The 14,042-nt window shown below is 40.9% G+C and overlaps 1 protein-coding gene across 1 annotated transcript; it reads right to left on the bottom strand.

The window, feature by feature from the left end:
- Positions 1-2,184: 2,184 nt before the first annotated feature.
- On the bottom strand, positions 2,185-12,400 carry LOC146583547 (long-chain fatty acid transport protein 2). The gene is made up of 10 exons (XM_085273330.1): positions 11,860-12,400; positions 10,940-11,149; positions 10,698-10,856; positions 9,313-9,437; positions 5,950-6,144; positions 5,582-5,672; positions 5,246-5,444; positions 3,180-3,277; positions 2,967-3,097; positions 2,185-2,857 (listed from the first exon to the last, which is right to left on the bottom strand). Exons 1-10 carry the CDS (start codon positions 12,335-12,337, stop codon positions 2,681-2,683), a joined length of 1,863 nt encoding a protein of 620 aa, XP_085129456.1. The 5' UTR covers positions 12,338-12,400; the 3' UTR covers positions 2,185-2,680.
- Between the last annotated feature and the right edge of the window lie 1,642 nt (positions 12,401-14,042).

Here is a 14,042-nt window from a genome sequence, read left to right as displayed (position 1 = left end):
GAATGTGAGTGTGAATGGTTGTCTGTCCCTGTGTGTTAGCCCTGCGACAGACTGGCGACCTGTCCAGGGTGTACCCTGCCTTTCGCCCTATGACAGCTGGGATAGGCTCCAGCGCCCCCCGCGACCCTGAAAAGGATAAGCGGAAGCGGATGGATGGATGGACTTTCAAACTGTTAGAATTCACTTTTTACTTAACATGTTTTATTTCATAGTAGTGGAGAAGTCCAGTGATATCTGATCAGGTCAGTCTTACAAATTGCTCTCCGATGCATCCATCGGAGTATGAGTGTGTGTGAATGCTACTTAGAAAGCGCTTAGAACAATGTGCTGGTGTGAATGCACAAGTTGTGTAAAGCGCTTTGAGTGCTCAGAAGAGTAGAAAAGCGGCCAGTCCAGTCCATCTGCCCACCCCTATCTACCATTAGGCTGTGGTTGTGATTCCCAGTCAGATCGTACAGTCCACTATGATGGTAGATTTGCTCCATCTGTGCCTTTGTATTTCTTCAGTATTCTCACTGTTTTTGATTTCACTACAGCACACAGACACACACCATGTTCACTCACCTGAAGGGTTTACCAGTTCAGCCTCATGGCTCTTCCAGGTCCCAGCCGGTATTGTGCCTAAACACCTCAGCCTTACAATTATCTGCAGAACTCAGTACCAACTGAAAGTTCAATGGCCTGGTCATTCTTCACCTAGTCTGCACACCAGCATATTCCCTCTCCGGATGTAAGATGAGTCCATCTCCGTGAACAAACTAACACTGTGTTGCCTTTTCCGAGATTCTCAGTTCCTCTCAGCACTTTCTAAATAAACACTTGCATCTCACACACTGTTGCCTGAGTGTGCTTTCTGGGTTTAGAAAACGAGTAAACATGATATTGTCAGGGAACTCCCGAGTTCCTGAAAACATTGGTTCTATTCTAATGGCGCTCCACCAAATGCAAACTTCCACCCATGATTCAAATAGAATACCAAGTTGATGCATAAACAATAGGGATTTTTGAAACCTGGGCCAGGTATAGAACGTGTAAAGTGTAAACATCGGAAAACATGCTTATGTGCACTGTTATTTAACAATATCTGTTAATTACTGGTCAATCTAATGGCTTTACAGGGAATGCTACTGTCGTAACTCAAAGAAAGGTGTCAGGAAGGCTCCTTGTCTGAACCATGTTACTTTTAGTGTGTGTGGCAGATGTTGGATAACACCTTTGTCAGTATGAAGCCTGTAAAACTCTCGATGACTCTGGCTCGGATCAAAGTAATCAGATTGTCAGATTATAAATGTGACCTTGAGCTTCAGCACAGTGTCCATGAGAACCCATTAGGTGATTAATGTGAGCAAGTTTGGTTAAATTCTGACCACTAGTTGTGATATTTGTGATTCTTGTGAACTACAAATGGACAGACAGTTAGATGCCTCACCACAGCTCGTTTTGCTGGATGAGCTGAAAGTGTAACACCCCTTTCAACACTTTCAAGCTCGGGACTATCTGATCTCCATGAGTTGCACTCCAGTGCTTCCAAAAGTAACATGAACAGTGGAATAATTATGGTCTTGTTTTTCTGCAATTTTCACACTTGGCAAAGACAGGTAGGTCAAGTGGGTTTTGTCCAGTGGCTGCCAAATAATGAGCTGAAAACATTAACAGAGGATTTACATCAAAGATTCCTGTGCGGCTCTCCAGCCACCTTCCTTTAACACAACCAACTGATCATAAAAACATAAAAGCAGATAAGGCAGAAAAAACATTACACAACAGTTACACAGTAATAAAGCATTGGCTGCTTTTTCACCCATCCTGTCCTTGAAAATGGTACTTCTCCATTTTCAGAAAAAATGTGCAGAAATGCATGTATGTGTATAGACAACCTCCCTCCTTCCCTCCCCCACATTTAGTCTGGTGCTGATTTTCATGATTTGGTAAACCCAAGCCACATTTTGTGGCTGAACGTGAGGATAACCCAGGATCTGTGGTTCCCACACAGTCAGGAAAGGGAGTAAATTCTAGATGTTGAAGTTAATTTACTGACTGCTGATTTGCTACTCTGTTTCAACCACACTGAGGAGTGAAGCTCAGGCAGTGTTTGTCTCCACCTAGTGACTGTTCCACGTCACATGTCACATCTGAAATTTTTGTAGTGAGCAAAATCAGAGCAAGCACAAGCACGAAAACTGCTTCTGGCTTAACTTTAATTCTGAAGAAAGCAACGCACATTTACAGTTACTGACACATTATTATAAAATGCATTAATATCATTCCCCTTAATATATAATTTTGTAAGTATTAAATGATCATGAGGTACTCATCACTTGAAGAAAAGCAAATAATTCTTGTGAAGTACATAAAAAATAAGTATGAAATAAAGTATGTAAACTACACCGTCTATCCATAGTGTTTCTTCACCACAATTGTCGTACCATAACACATGAACACAACACTGAAAAAAAAGTACATGCATAAACAGAAGTCAGCGTGCGAGTAAATACACATTTATAGTGTGACAAACCCCGCCCCTTGTACACAGAGTCCCACGTGCTGCCTTAAAAAATGTGATTTAACCAACTAGAGCATTATTGAAAAGTGTGTGTTTCTTCCCTGAGCTGGAAGTTAATTCATTAAAAATACCAATTACCCAAAAAGCTTGCACATCTGGTGAAAACTGAGAGCCCGCTCATAGTTTCGTGCTTCCTGATATGATGGCATGATAGATCTGAGCTGTCAGTGGTACGTAGCTCTTGGCATTATCATCAAGGATGTAAAGAGGGTCCTGGATACGTCCTGGATCAAATCCCATCTCCACTAATTTTACCTTCATCTGTTTGAAAGTCCCAGTTACTTCCACAGTGCTCTACACAGAAAGAAATCATCAATATTGGATCAATGATTACTCTGTTTCTTTTCAAAAATTAAAATATGCCTGGTGTTTCATCCTAAACTGAAACAGAAAATTAAATTACCTGCATCCTTATAAAGCGAGGACGTGCATATGAGGGCAGGCAGCTGACCACATGGTTGTATATTTTACGTCCGTCAAACTGGACTTCTTTCTTCAGAGTGACAGCTGCCATCCCTATCCGCCCCTCATGGCCTACATAGCAAAACAAAGGTGGTGATGATATTCTTATAGAAATCATGGTGAGCTGAAAAAATACAGAGAAAGTAACAATCACCTGGCACTTGGACTCCGTAAACGTTGGCTTCTTTGAGACAATCACAGATCGTCAAGATGTCAGACACCTCGGTCGTGGCAACATTCTCACCTTTCCACCTGTGGGCTCACACAAGTTGCAACTTCATGTCTATTGCAGGGCTCTTTATACCAGAGGCGAAACTAAAATGTGCAAGTTCATCCATGTAGAAAAAAAAGTCCTGACAAGTATTGTGAACAAACCTTCTCAACAAGTAAATGTCCCATAAAACAATTACTGTACCAATTGTAAATCTGCTGTCAACACAAAACTGCTGTATTACTGTTAACGGTCGGGTTGTGTAATTAAAATAAACACAAAAAAAAGAAATCTAGTTTGAAAAGAGTGCTGTGTAAGAATCATGGGTTGTGTTTTCACAGCAAAAGGCTGATTATAAAACACGTAACCAGGATAATAAATTGTTTCGTTTCAACTTTTTTCCTTTTTAAATAAACATCATTTGCAGCATTCATATTCATATATACTGTGGGGGGAAATAATTAATCGATGCCATGCTGAATTTGTAAGTTTGCTCTATTACAAAAAAACATCAGTCTCTAATCTTTAATGTTAGTTTGAGCTTCATGTAGAGAGACAAAATGTAAACAAAAAAGCAACAAAAAAAAAAAACACATTACATAATAGTTAGAAATTGATTTGAACATCATTGAGTGAACACACTGATTCTATCAATTCCACATACGCCTGATCTCAACTCGTTCTATGTGTGTGAGCACACTAGTCCAGAGAATCTAATTCTTCCATTTAAACCTGTCCACCACCATGAGCAAAACCAAAGAACTGTTAAATGACATCTTGGACAAGGACATCATTCAGACCTGCACAGAGCTGGTATGGGCTACAAGACCATTAGCAAGACGCTTGGTGAGAAGGTGACAACTGCTGCTGCAATTATTCAGAAATGGAAGAAACATGAAATGATCATCTGTCGTCCTTGATTTGCAGCACCATGCAAGATTATGCCTTGTGGGATGAGGACGGTCCTGAGAAAGGTGGAGGATTAGTCCAAAACTGCACAGGAGGAGCTTCTTAATGATCTGAAGACATCTGGGAACACAGTCACACACTGCACCATAATAGACTGACATCCTACAGTGCCCGCTCAAGAAGGCACATGTACAGGACCATTTTAGGTTTTCCAGTAAACAATGACTAAATGACTAGGAGAAGGCTTGGGTGAATGTTCTGTGAGCCGATAAAACCAATATTGAACTCTTTGGCATGAACTTGACCAGTTATGTTTGACGGAAGAGAAACACTGAATCTGAGCCAAAGAACACCATCCCCACAGTCAAGCAGGGAAGGTGGATACATTATGCTTTAGGACAGTTTTGCTGCTAACTTCACCACACTGAAGGGCAAATGTACAGGGCCATGTGCCACAAAATCTAGATCTCATCATCCATGAAACATCTCACTGTAGGTTGGCAACTAGGGTTACTCCACCAAATACTAAAGCCCAATTTAGACTTTTGCAGGAAAAGTACATCGTAATTTATGACGTAATCAGAAACCCTACAAGCTGAAGACTGCAGGTGCACGCCAGGTTACATGGAAGGTTATGGCATTATGACGTAGACTACGTGCTGAAGCATAACTCAGGCATAAGGCATGCTTTGCTTGGGGATGAAATACTTATTCACTTAATGACATGAAAATCAATTTTTACCTTTTTTTTTTTTCCCTAAATAGTTGCCTGGTATTCTGGTTTCTCCATTAAAATGAAAATACCATGAAAAAATTGAGACTCTTCTATTTCTCTTTTTTTTTCTTCTTTTAAACGAGCCAACTTAACAAATTTAGCAAAGAATCAAATAATTATTTCACTCACTGTGTCTAATAAAGCCCGTTAGAATTAAGCATTTTATGCTTTTAGCAGTGGAAAGTCAGCCACCTCTTCAGGTTTCATCCATTTGTTGAAGTCTCATTTGTAATTAAATAATAAGGCTAATGCTTCAGCATGAACCTGAAAATTAGTTCTGTAAACAAAAATAATTTTCCAAATGAAATCATGGTGGGTTCAGTACCTGAATGTGTCACCTACTCGATCCTGGAAGTAAATAAAGTTATCTTTGTCGATCCTCATCAGGTCTCCCGTGTTGAAATAAAGATCGCCCTTCTTGAGAACATTGTGAAGTCTCTTCCGCTCAGTTTGTTCTTCATTCTGCGCGTAGCCAGAAAATGGGGCCAAGTTTGTAATCTTTGACACCAGCAGTCCTGGTTCACCTTTAAAAAAGAAAAGTGAAGAAGATGCACGTAACTTGCAGAGAGTTTGTGTCTGCTGGGACAGAGTCCAGGCTCCATTGCGGATGAATTAATGGATGGATGTGCCATTCGAAAGAAGAACTGCAGTTATTCTTTACCTTTGCGCGACTCAATGCAGAGGCCGTTAGCATCTCGTACTGGCTCATCTCGCTCTGTGTCATACTTAACAAGGGTATAAGGGAACAGCTTCTACAGGACGAACATGATAATATGTGTTCAATACAATATTAAACCAACATAAAAAGTACTATCTACGCACATAATATCTCTTTTTGCAATAAAGAAAATACTTTCAATAGTTCATAAAATCAAGATAATTTATAACACGTGCTAATCTGTCAGGTTTGCTTGCACACTTTTCAAAGATTAATTATTTTAATAGACAATCTGTTAAATATTTAGTAAATCTGAAAACGTTCCATACATATAACATTAAAGAATGATTGCTGTTGGGATTTTTTTTTACCTGATGAAAAAAGTGGACTCGTCCAATAGCTCCAATTTTCCCCACATAGTTCAAAAATCCCACATTTCCTTCAGTGGAGGCGTAAAACTCTCGAATCTGAATGTTCCCAAAGCGGTTAAGAAACTCTTTCCATATCTCTGCCCTGATGCCGTTGCCAATGGCCAGTCTTACTTTGTGGTCCTTGTCATTGTCTTTCTGTAGTTTGAAATAAGAAATAAAGAATGTGAGTCTTTTTGCAAGCACAGTAGAAATACATAGTGTCCAATTCAAGAAAACATCCAAAATACAAGAAGCTATCCATGAGCTTAGTTAATTTGTTTTTAAAGTTGCCATTTTGGATAATAATAATGGATTGGATTTCTATAGCGCTTTTCAAGGCACCCAAAGCGCTTTACAATGCCACTATTCATTCACTCTCACATTCACACATTGGTGGAGGCAGCTACGGTTGTAGCCACAGCTGCCCTGGGGCAGACTGACAGAAGCGAGGCTGCCATATCGCGCCATCAGCCCCTCTGGCCAACACCAGTAGGCTGTAGGTGAAGTGTCTTGCCCAAGGACACAACGACCAGGACAGAGAGCCCCCTGAGCCACGGTCGCCCCCCACGGGTAAGATAACAACTAGCCGAGAAATGTGTGTATCCATGGGCACTCAGCAAATCGCCATCTTTGATGATCTTTCGCCCTTAATACAAAAAGATAAATACACCATGTATGTATCAACCACAGAGCAGCACTAGTACCAGCTCACTCTAAAACAAAAGAAACTAATCAAAAACATTTTTAAGGGCTTTTAGAATAGAAATGAAGACTGCACACTTTATGAGCACACTGATGTCTTGTATTAAAAAGACATCAGACATCTAATAAGCCCTTTAATTCCTAATCTCTAAGTATGTGAGAATCCGACTCACAACAAAAAAATTTCAGTTGGATTCAACAGTACTCGGCACTTTAAGTACTGTACATGTAATTTCTAAGAAATATCATTTGCTGAAATAAAATTGACCCTTAAATTAGATACAAGAAGATTCGGTATGCAAAGTTACTTGATATGGCCGTCTTAAGTAAAGGCCAGCATCTATTCCTAGAGGTGACCAGATAAAGACAAACCACCTCATCGGGCTCGTGCAGGGTCACGCAGTAAAATGAGACTGTGCCTCATGTGATGCAACTGGATACTCTGAATGGCATACACGACTGTTTACAGTAGATCTAAATAAATACAAATACATATTGAAAATATCAGAAACACATGCAGTTAGTGGTGATATTTTAAACAACAGCTTGATTCTTGTTCTGCAGTTCAGAACCCCGCAGATACTGGCGCAGAAACCTGGAACCCGATAGTTGAGATTTAACGATTTCTATTTTGGTAAGCCAGCTGTGCTGAGCTTTGGGAATGTACAGATTTGGAAAGTTATCTCTGACTGGATAGGCCTCAGCAGCAACTTGCTGCAACTAGTTCCCAGTATTCTGCCTCTGCAGCTGTCTTGAAGAGCAAGTTTTACAGTATCTGAGAGAGACGAGGCGTGGTGCCCGTAAGCATCCCAGCCAGCGACTCCTGCGAGTTTATTTGAGCTGCAGACGCTAGAATGATTGCAAATGTGACTTTCAGCAGCAGATATTGAAGTTATTGCATCAAATATAAATGTTAAAAGCAGGTACAGTCCAGATAAATGCTGTCCAAGATAATATTACTTTAAAGGCCTTATCTATTCACGTTTCAACACCCCTGAGTACGAAGAAGTCCACCTTAAATCCCTCATAAGGTTTCAGTTAAGAAGCCGAGTTCTGCCACTTTCAGCGATCACATTATCAAAACAGTGCTGCGGAGGCTTTTCTACAACACGGGAGAAACTGGAATACAGTACTATGCAAAAGTCTCGAGCTACCCCTCATTTTTGTATAGTTTGTTTGGACGTTGGCTGCTTTTTCTACTTATTTTCAGGCCAGTCCTCATACCTGACCATTTTCTCTTTTTTTCCTTTTGTTTGTTTTTCTTTTGGTTTTTTTGTTGACATAGGAATCATTCAAGCATAAAAGGACACCTAGCACGAGGGATGAAGCAGTATCATCTCTACACAGAGTAGACAAAACAACCTAACTAATAACTTCTAACTTTAGGTACTTTGTTACTCGCAGTCTGTCAAAAAAACAAACAAAAACAAAACACAGTTTGTTCCCATTTATTTAGTTGAACCAAAACGGGATTCCCAAAGAGCTATTAGCTAAAATCTTGGCATATCTGAGGATGGTGTGCAGTGTGTTCTTAAAAAAAAAATCTGAGGGAACTGGACAAATGAAGGTCAACAGAACTATCTGAAAATGATGCCCATGAGAAACAAGAAAGAAAATCCACCAAAAAACCTAACATGGGACCTACCTGTCAAAAGTTTGGACACGCCTTCTCATTTAATGTTTTTTCTTTATTTTTACTACTTTCTACATTGTAGCTACTTAATGAGGACATCAAATATATGAAGGAAGATATATGGAATTATATAGCAAAGAAATAATTGATACATAACTCTAAATATGTCTTATATTTTAGATTCCCTCTGCTTTGATGACAGCAGTGCCTCACCCAGGGGGCATCCTTGTCAGATGCCCGAACCACCTCAGCTGGCTCCTTTCGATGTGGAGCAGCAGCTGCTCTACTCTGAGCCCCTCCCGGATGGCCGAACTTCTCACCCTATCTCTAAGGGAGAGGCCAGCCACCCTTCGGAGGAAGCTCATTTCTGCCGCTTGTATCCGCGATCTCGTTCTTTCGGTCACTACCCACAGCTCGTGGCCATAGGTGAGGGTAGGGACGTAGATCGACCGGTAAATCGAGAGCTTCGCTTTTACACTCAGCTCCCTCTTCACCACGACGGACCGGAGCAGCGTCTGCATTACTGCAGTTGCAGCCCCAATCCGTCTGTCGATCTCCGGCTCCCTTCTCCCATCACTCGCGAACAAGACCCCGAGATACTCCTCCACTTGGGGCAGGAACTCATCCCCGACCCGGAGTGGGCACTCCACCCTTTTCCAGCTGAGAACCATGGCCTCAGATTTGGAGGTGCTGATCCTCATTCCCGCTGCTTCACACTCGGCTGCGAACCCTTCCAGTGCGAGCTGGAGGCCCTCACCCGATGAAGCCAACAGAAAATCATCACCGCAAAAATCAGAAATACACCTATTCAGCAGCACCTAATCATTTTGGTGGCTTGAGACTTTTGCACAGGAAGAAAACAAAAACGATCACAAGGACTCTGTCTGTGTCCTAGTTACACAATACTGTAAGTCTTCAAAATGCTTTGACTGCAAACGCACGGTTACATTCTAACTGTTACAAGTGGGCGCCTATTAGAATCATTTTACCTTTGGTGCACAACAGAGGTAACGCATCACCTCTCCAATGTACTGGATAACAGTCACGTTGTGTTTCCTGCAGTCATCCCAGAACTGAGAGGCAGAAAACTTCCTCTTCAGAATTATAGTTGATCCTTCAAGACAGAAATTTACATTATTACACTTGAATAAATAAATACATGCATATGCAAATTCATCTAGAAATGAGAGGCAATTAAGTCATTATGGAAATAGTGACTCCATCTAATCCAATAGGATTAAATTCAGTGCCGCATAACTGCGTGTGCTAAATAACAAAACAGTGACTGCCCGGGGCAGTGCTGAATCTTTACTAATAAGTGTGCAACGTGGCTGCTTAGTCAAACATATAAGAGCTTTGTGAACTTTAGCCTATTTAGGAAAAAAAGCTGTTTCATAGGATCTGTTCAGATTACAGGTTCACAGTGACAAAAGACTCTTTCACTTGGATTCTACCAGGGTAACAAGAAAGAGAGATGGCGCAGGGAGATCACTTCTATTTCAGTAGAAATTAGTTCACTTATACTTTTATATATATATATTTTTTTGCTGTGTACTCTCAGCTCACGTGAGGAGCTTTCATGGATCTGCATGATCTTCAGGGAGCGCAGTCAGTGTCTACTTGTGGTTCAAGAGAAATCAACTGCTTGTGATGATGCATTTGTTTTAGCTAATCCATTTGGGATTTGGGTGGTTTATTTAGCTTTACAGCACAAGTAAGAGAATGTTCTTAATCACTTAATCCATGGATTAAAACTATAAAATCATCAGACATGGAGACAAAGATTCTACTGTGTGTCAGTACTTTATGGCAGCAATGTGAACCTGAATCTGACGAAAAACTGTCCATTACATTTATGCACTAAGTTTGTGTGAAGGCCTGCTCTAATTATAGATGAATCCAATCATTTTTGTACAATAAAACCAGGTTTTGCTTCATTTTTCTTGATTTTAACATACAAAATGCCTTACCTGCAACCAGTTTTCTTGCAAACCAATCTGGATTGTTGGACTTGTTTGCATTAAAAACTACTGGCTTACATCTGGAGCCCAAATGCAGTCCACTTCATGGACTCACAGTCGTACAGGGGTGCAGCCCTTAGTGCAGATTCAATTTCTCTTGCTGTGCTCCAGTTTGAATTTGAATGCACAACAGCTTTTTTACTATATCTTTCTTCCCCTGACAGCATAGGAATTTCCTGAGGTCAATAATAGAAGTGACGTTGACCTCTGTACATAGCAGATGTCTCTGTTGTTTGACAAACTCTGAAATGTATGTAACTAAACAGCGCTTGTTATCTCAGTAGAGGATGAACCCAGCTCTCACAAAGTCTTATTTTTAACTTTAACTCACAGCTACTGCTCAGTCACCTCACCTGTCTCAATCGTGCCAATGAACCCAACAACAAATCCAGCTGTGTGATACAGAGGAAGGTTGAGATAGAAGACATCACTAGATACCACCCCGTTTGATGACAACACAGCCAGAGCTGTTAAGATGCGGTTCTGGTTGACCACAGCTGCCTTAGGAAGACCTACAGAAACACAACAAGCCGCAAAATTCTGAAACTGAACGACACTTTTAATGGGATCAACAGGACAAAGTCCTGCCACGTACCTGTGGTTCCAGAAGTGTAAATATAAACTGCAGGACTTTTGAATGTGATGTGTGACCTGAAGGATCGAGGGATGGGGTCATCCGATGCCTTCTCGACTTCATCAGAGAAGCTCTGGATTCCAGGCGTGTCACTGTTTTTGGACATCAGGAGGACAGTGACACCCTGCTCTATCAGGGAGGGCAGCACGTCTTCCACGGCCTCCTTTAGTTCTGGAAAGGCACATAAAGCACATTCATAAGGCAAAGCAGGACAAGCAAAGCAGTGTCGTGCAATAATGCAAACTTTGGTATCGATCTGATTCCAAGCAAACACAGGGCCAGTAATCCTGATACCAATACTGATATCAACTTTTAATTTAGCAAATTTTGAACAAATTTCAATGGTTCTAATTTTCACAATAATAAGTTAACACAACAAAACAGACCTTTCAGCTTTCCACGTGTTTTGAAACTGGGGTTTTTTTAGCCCTGGACTGTAAACATGCCTGTCTCTAAAGCATTTCAAGTCAGCTTCTGTTTAAAAGTGCTGTAGGTTACAAATAAAATAGCCAGGTTTTCCAGCACATTTGATGCATATTTTTCTTCATTTCACATAATTCAGGGCTGAAGTGGATAGAAACAAAGCATCAATCCTATTGCACTAGTATCGATCAGAGACCAATATCAGCGTTGGTATCAGTACTATTAATATATGAATTGATCTCACCTCTACTGCAAAGCCTTGTTGGAGGCAAGGAAAACCAAGCCAACTCCACAAGTTCAAAGTTACAGCTAGGTTTAATCAAAATCTGTACTGAATACCTAATTATGTGGATCAAAAGATAAAAGGTTGGTTTACACTATTTGAGCTTCTGAAAAAGCAGAAATAAAAAAAACAACAACAACAAAAACAGCTTTGAAGCAAGCACATGGAGGCATACCTGCGGCTGCTATCAACACTTTAGCCTTGCAGCAATTAAAGCAGTGCAACAAAGACTTGGTGCGGATGTTATGATTGAGGAGAGCTACAGGGGAGCCCAGTTTAGCCAAAGCCAGCCAGGTAAACAAGAAGGTGGGTTCGTTCCCCATAAAAAGCGCGACGGTGTCGCCACCTTTATACCCAGCGTGAGACTGTAGCGCGTTTGCAATTTTGTTACTCCTCTTATCTGTGCAAGCGTATGTGTAGCTTTCATTTTCAAACACTATGAACGTGTTGTCAGGATGCGCCTCGGTCTGCTCCAAAAAACGGTCCAAAACAAAGAAGAGAGGTCTCCTTCTGCGCCTCGCTACAAACTTTACCAAAATACGCACTAGATCCCCGAAATACACAATGTCCATCCAGACATAGGGGGAAAAGGTTTTGAGTGCAAACGGTATGATGAGCAGACTTGCTAAAATGATTGAAATATAGATTTCCATCGTGACCTCTCTCTCTCTTTTTAAAGCTTGGACAGAAAAATGTGAAGCCCTGCTGCAAAATGGGGAGTGTTGCAGATGAGGGTTTTGCTGAGTGGGGCGGAGCGTTTGTTTCAAAGAATGCGAAGATTCATATGAAAAACAAGTACTTGGAATCACGTCAGTGAGAGCGGCAGCAGCAGCTACTGTAAGAGACGCCAATGAAACGCGCGAAGTAGGACGTGCTCTCTAGATTGTAGCTGACAGACAACTGACAGCAACTTTTGGAGAATAACAAAGTCTTATGTGCGTTTCTAACGAGGCATGTGAGGGGTGAAGTGGGTACGTGCTACACAACATAACATCTTGTTTGAGCGGATGGTGTTCACTGGGTAGATGTCAAGTTTAAGGTTTGTATCCTGACTGAAGCTTCATCATTAGTCAAGGAGTCAAATAAAGTTATACCACTTGTTTATATAGCCTTCAGTTTGGTGGTTAAACTCGAGTTATCAATGAAGGCTTAAGCGCCATCCATGGAGTCACATGATGAATGTACGCCCACCAGCAAATATCTAATCAGCCAATCACGTGGCTGCAATTCAGTGCATTTAGGCATATAGACAGCTGAAGTTCAAGCTCAGAATCAGCATAGTGAAGAAAAGTAATGTGTCATGATTGTTGGTGTCAAATAGGCTGATCTGAGTATTTCAGAAGTTGCCGATTTACTGAGATTTCCCCATGCAACTCTCTATAGGGTTTACACCAATAGTTCAAAAAGATGAACTACATAATGAGTTCTCTGGCCCAAAATACCTTACCCTTGTCAAAGGTCAGACAAAACTTTCCAGACTGCTTCATGCTGATCGTAAGGCAACAGGAAATCAAACAAACTCTTATTACAACCAAAGTACGCAGAATAATACATCTGAATGCACAACACATTGAATCTTGAAGCAGATGGGTTACAGCAGCAGAAGTCAGCAGAGACTGGAGTGATGTTCCCTGGTCCGATGAGTGCTGCTGCAGTCAATCTGTAGGATCAGAATTTAGATTAAATGAAATAAAAGCATGGATCTTGCCTGTATCAACAGTTCAGGCTGGTGGTGTTATGGTATGGGATATGTATCATGGATGTGTAGCTGACAAATCTGCAGCAACTATGTCACGCTATCATGTCAACATGGATGAGGATATCTCAGGAATGTTTCCAGCACCTTCGTTTATGTCACGAAGAATTAAGTTAGTTCTGAAGGCAAAAAAGGGGGTTCAGCCTTTTACTATCAAAATGGACCTAATAAAGTGGCCAGTGAGTATATGAGTGACACAATCCTTGTTCTGCTCACAGAATATTGGGTCATTCCATCTCAAATCAACACAGGACTTCTCCTTCGCCATCTCTGATTCATGGCAATGTTTGAACATTTATATGTCATGAAAAACCAGCTTTTATGCTGGATTGAGCATAAAAGCTGCACCAAAACACAAAGTATCTGTTTCTCCCCGTATATGGTCTAAACCAAAAACTCAAAATTCTGAAATTTCCAGGTGGTACTCCTAACTGAAAAAAAAAATTGTAATTTTTGTAAATACATGCATTAATTTCCCAACAATCCTCCATACTTCAGAAACAATACAAGTATAAATTACTCCTGTATTTGGTTGAACTTCCAGTCCAGGTGACTACGTCCTTTTTTATTACAGCCTGTGACAGGAACACTCATTTACTGCT

Source organism: Mchenga conophoros, linkage group LG1 (assembly GCF_057382185.1).
Source record: "Mchenga conophoros isolate Kocher_MC1m ecotype Shallow Benthic linkage group LG1, M_conophoros_male_GT1.1, whole genome shotgun sequence".
Classification (NCBI taxonomy): domain Eukaryota; kingdom Metazoa; phylum Chordata; class Actinopteri; order Cichliformes; family Cichlidae; genus Mchenga; species Mchenga conophoros.
This window is presented reverse-complemented; position numbering and strand designations above follow the sequence as displayed.

Bases quoted from the DNA above. Each gene is read 5' to 3' on its own strand.
- LOC146583547 (XM_085273330.1), bottom strand. From the start codon at position 12,337: ATGGAAATCTATATTTCAATCATTTTAGCAAGTCTGCTCATCATACCG. The intron at 11,150-11,859 runs GTATGCCTCCAT...GTGCCTTTCCAG, and splicing joins AGTGTTGATAGCAGCCGCAG to AACTAAAGGAGGCCGTGGAA. The intron at 3,278-5,245 runs GTACTGAACCCA...GTGAGCCCACAG, and splicing joins CGAGTAGGTGACACATTCAG to GTGGAAAGGTGAGAATGTTG.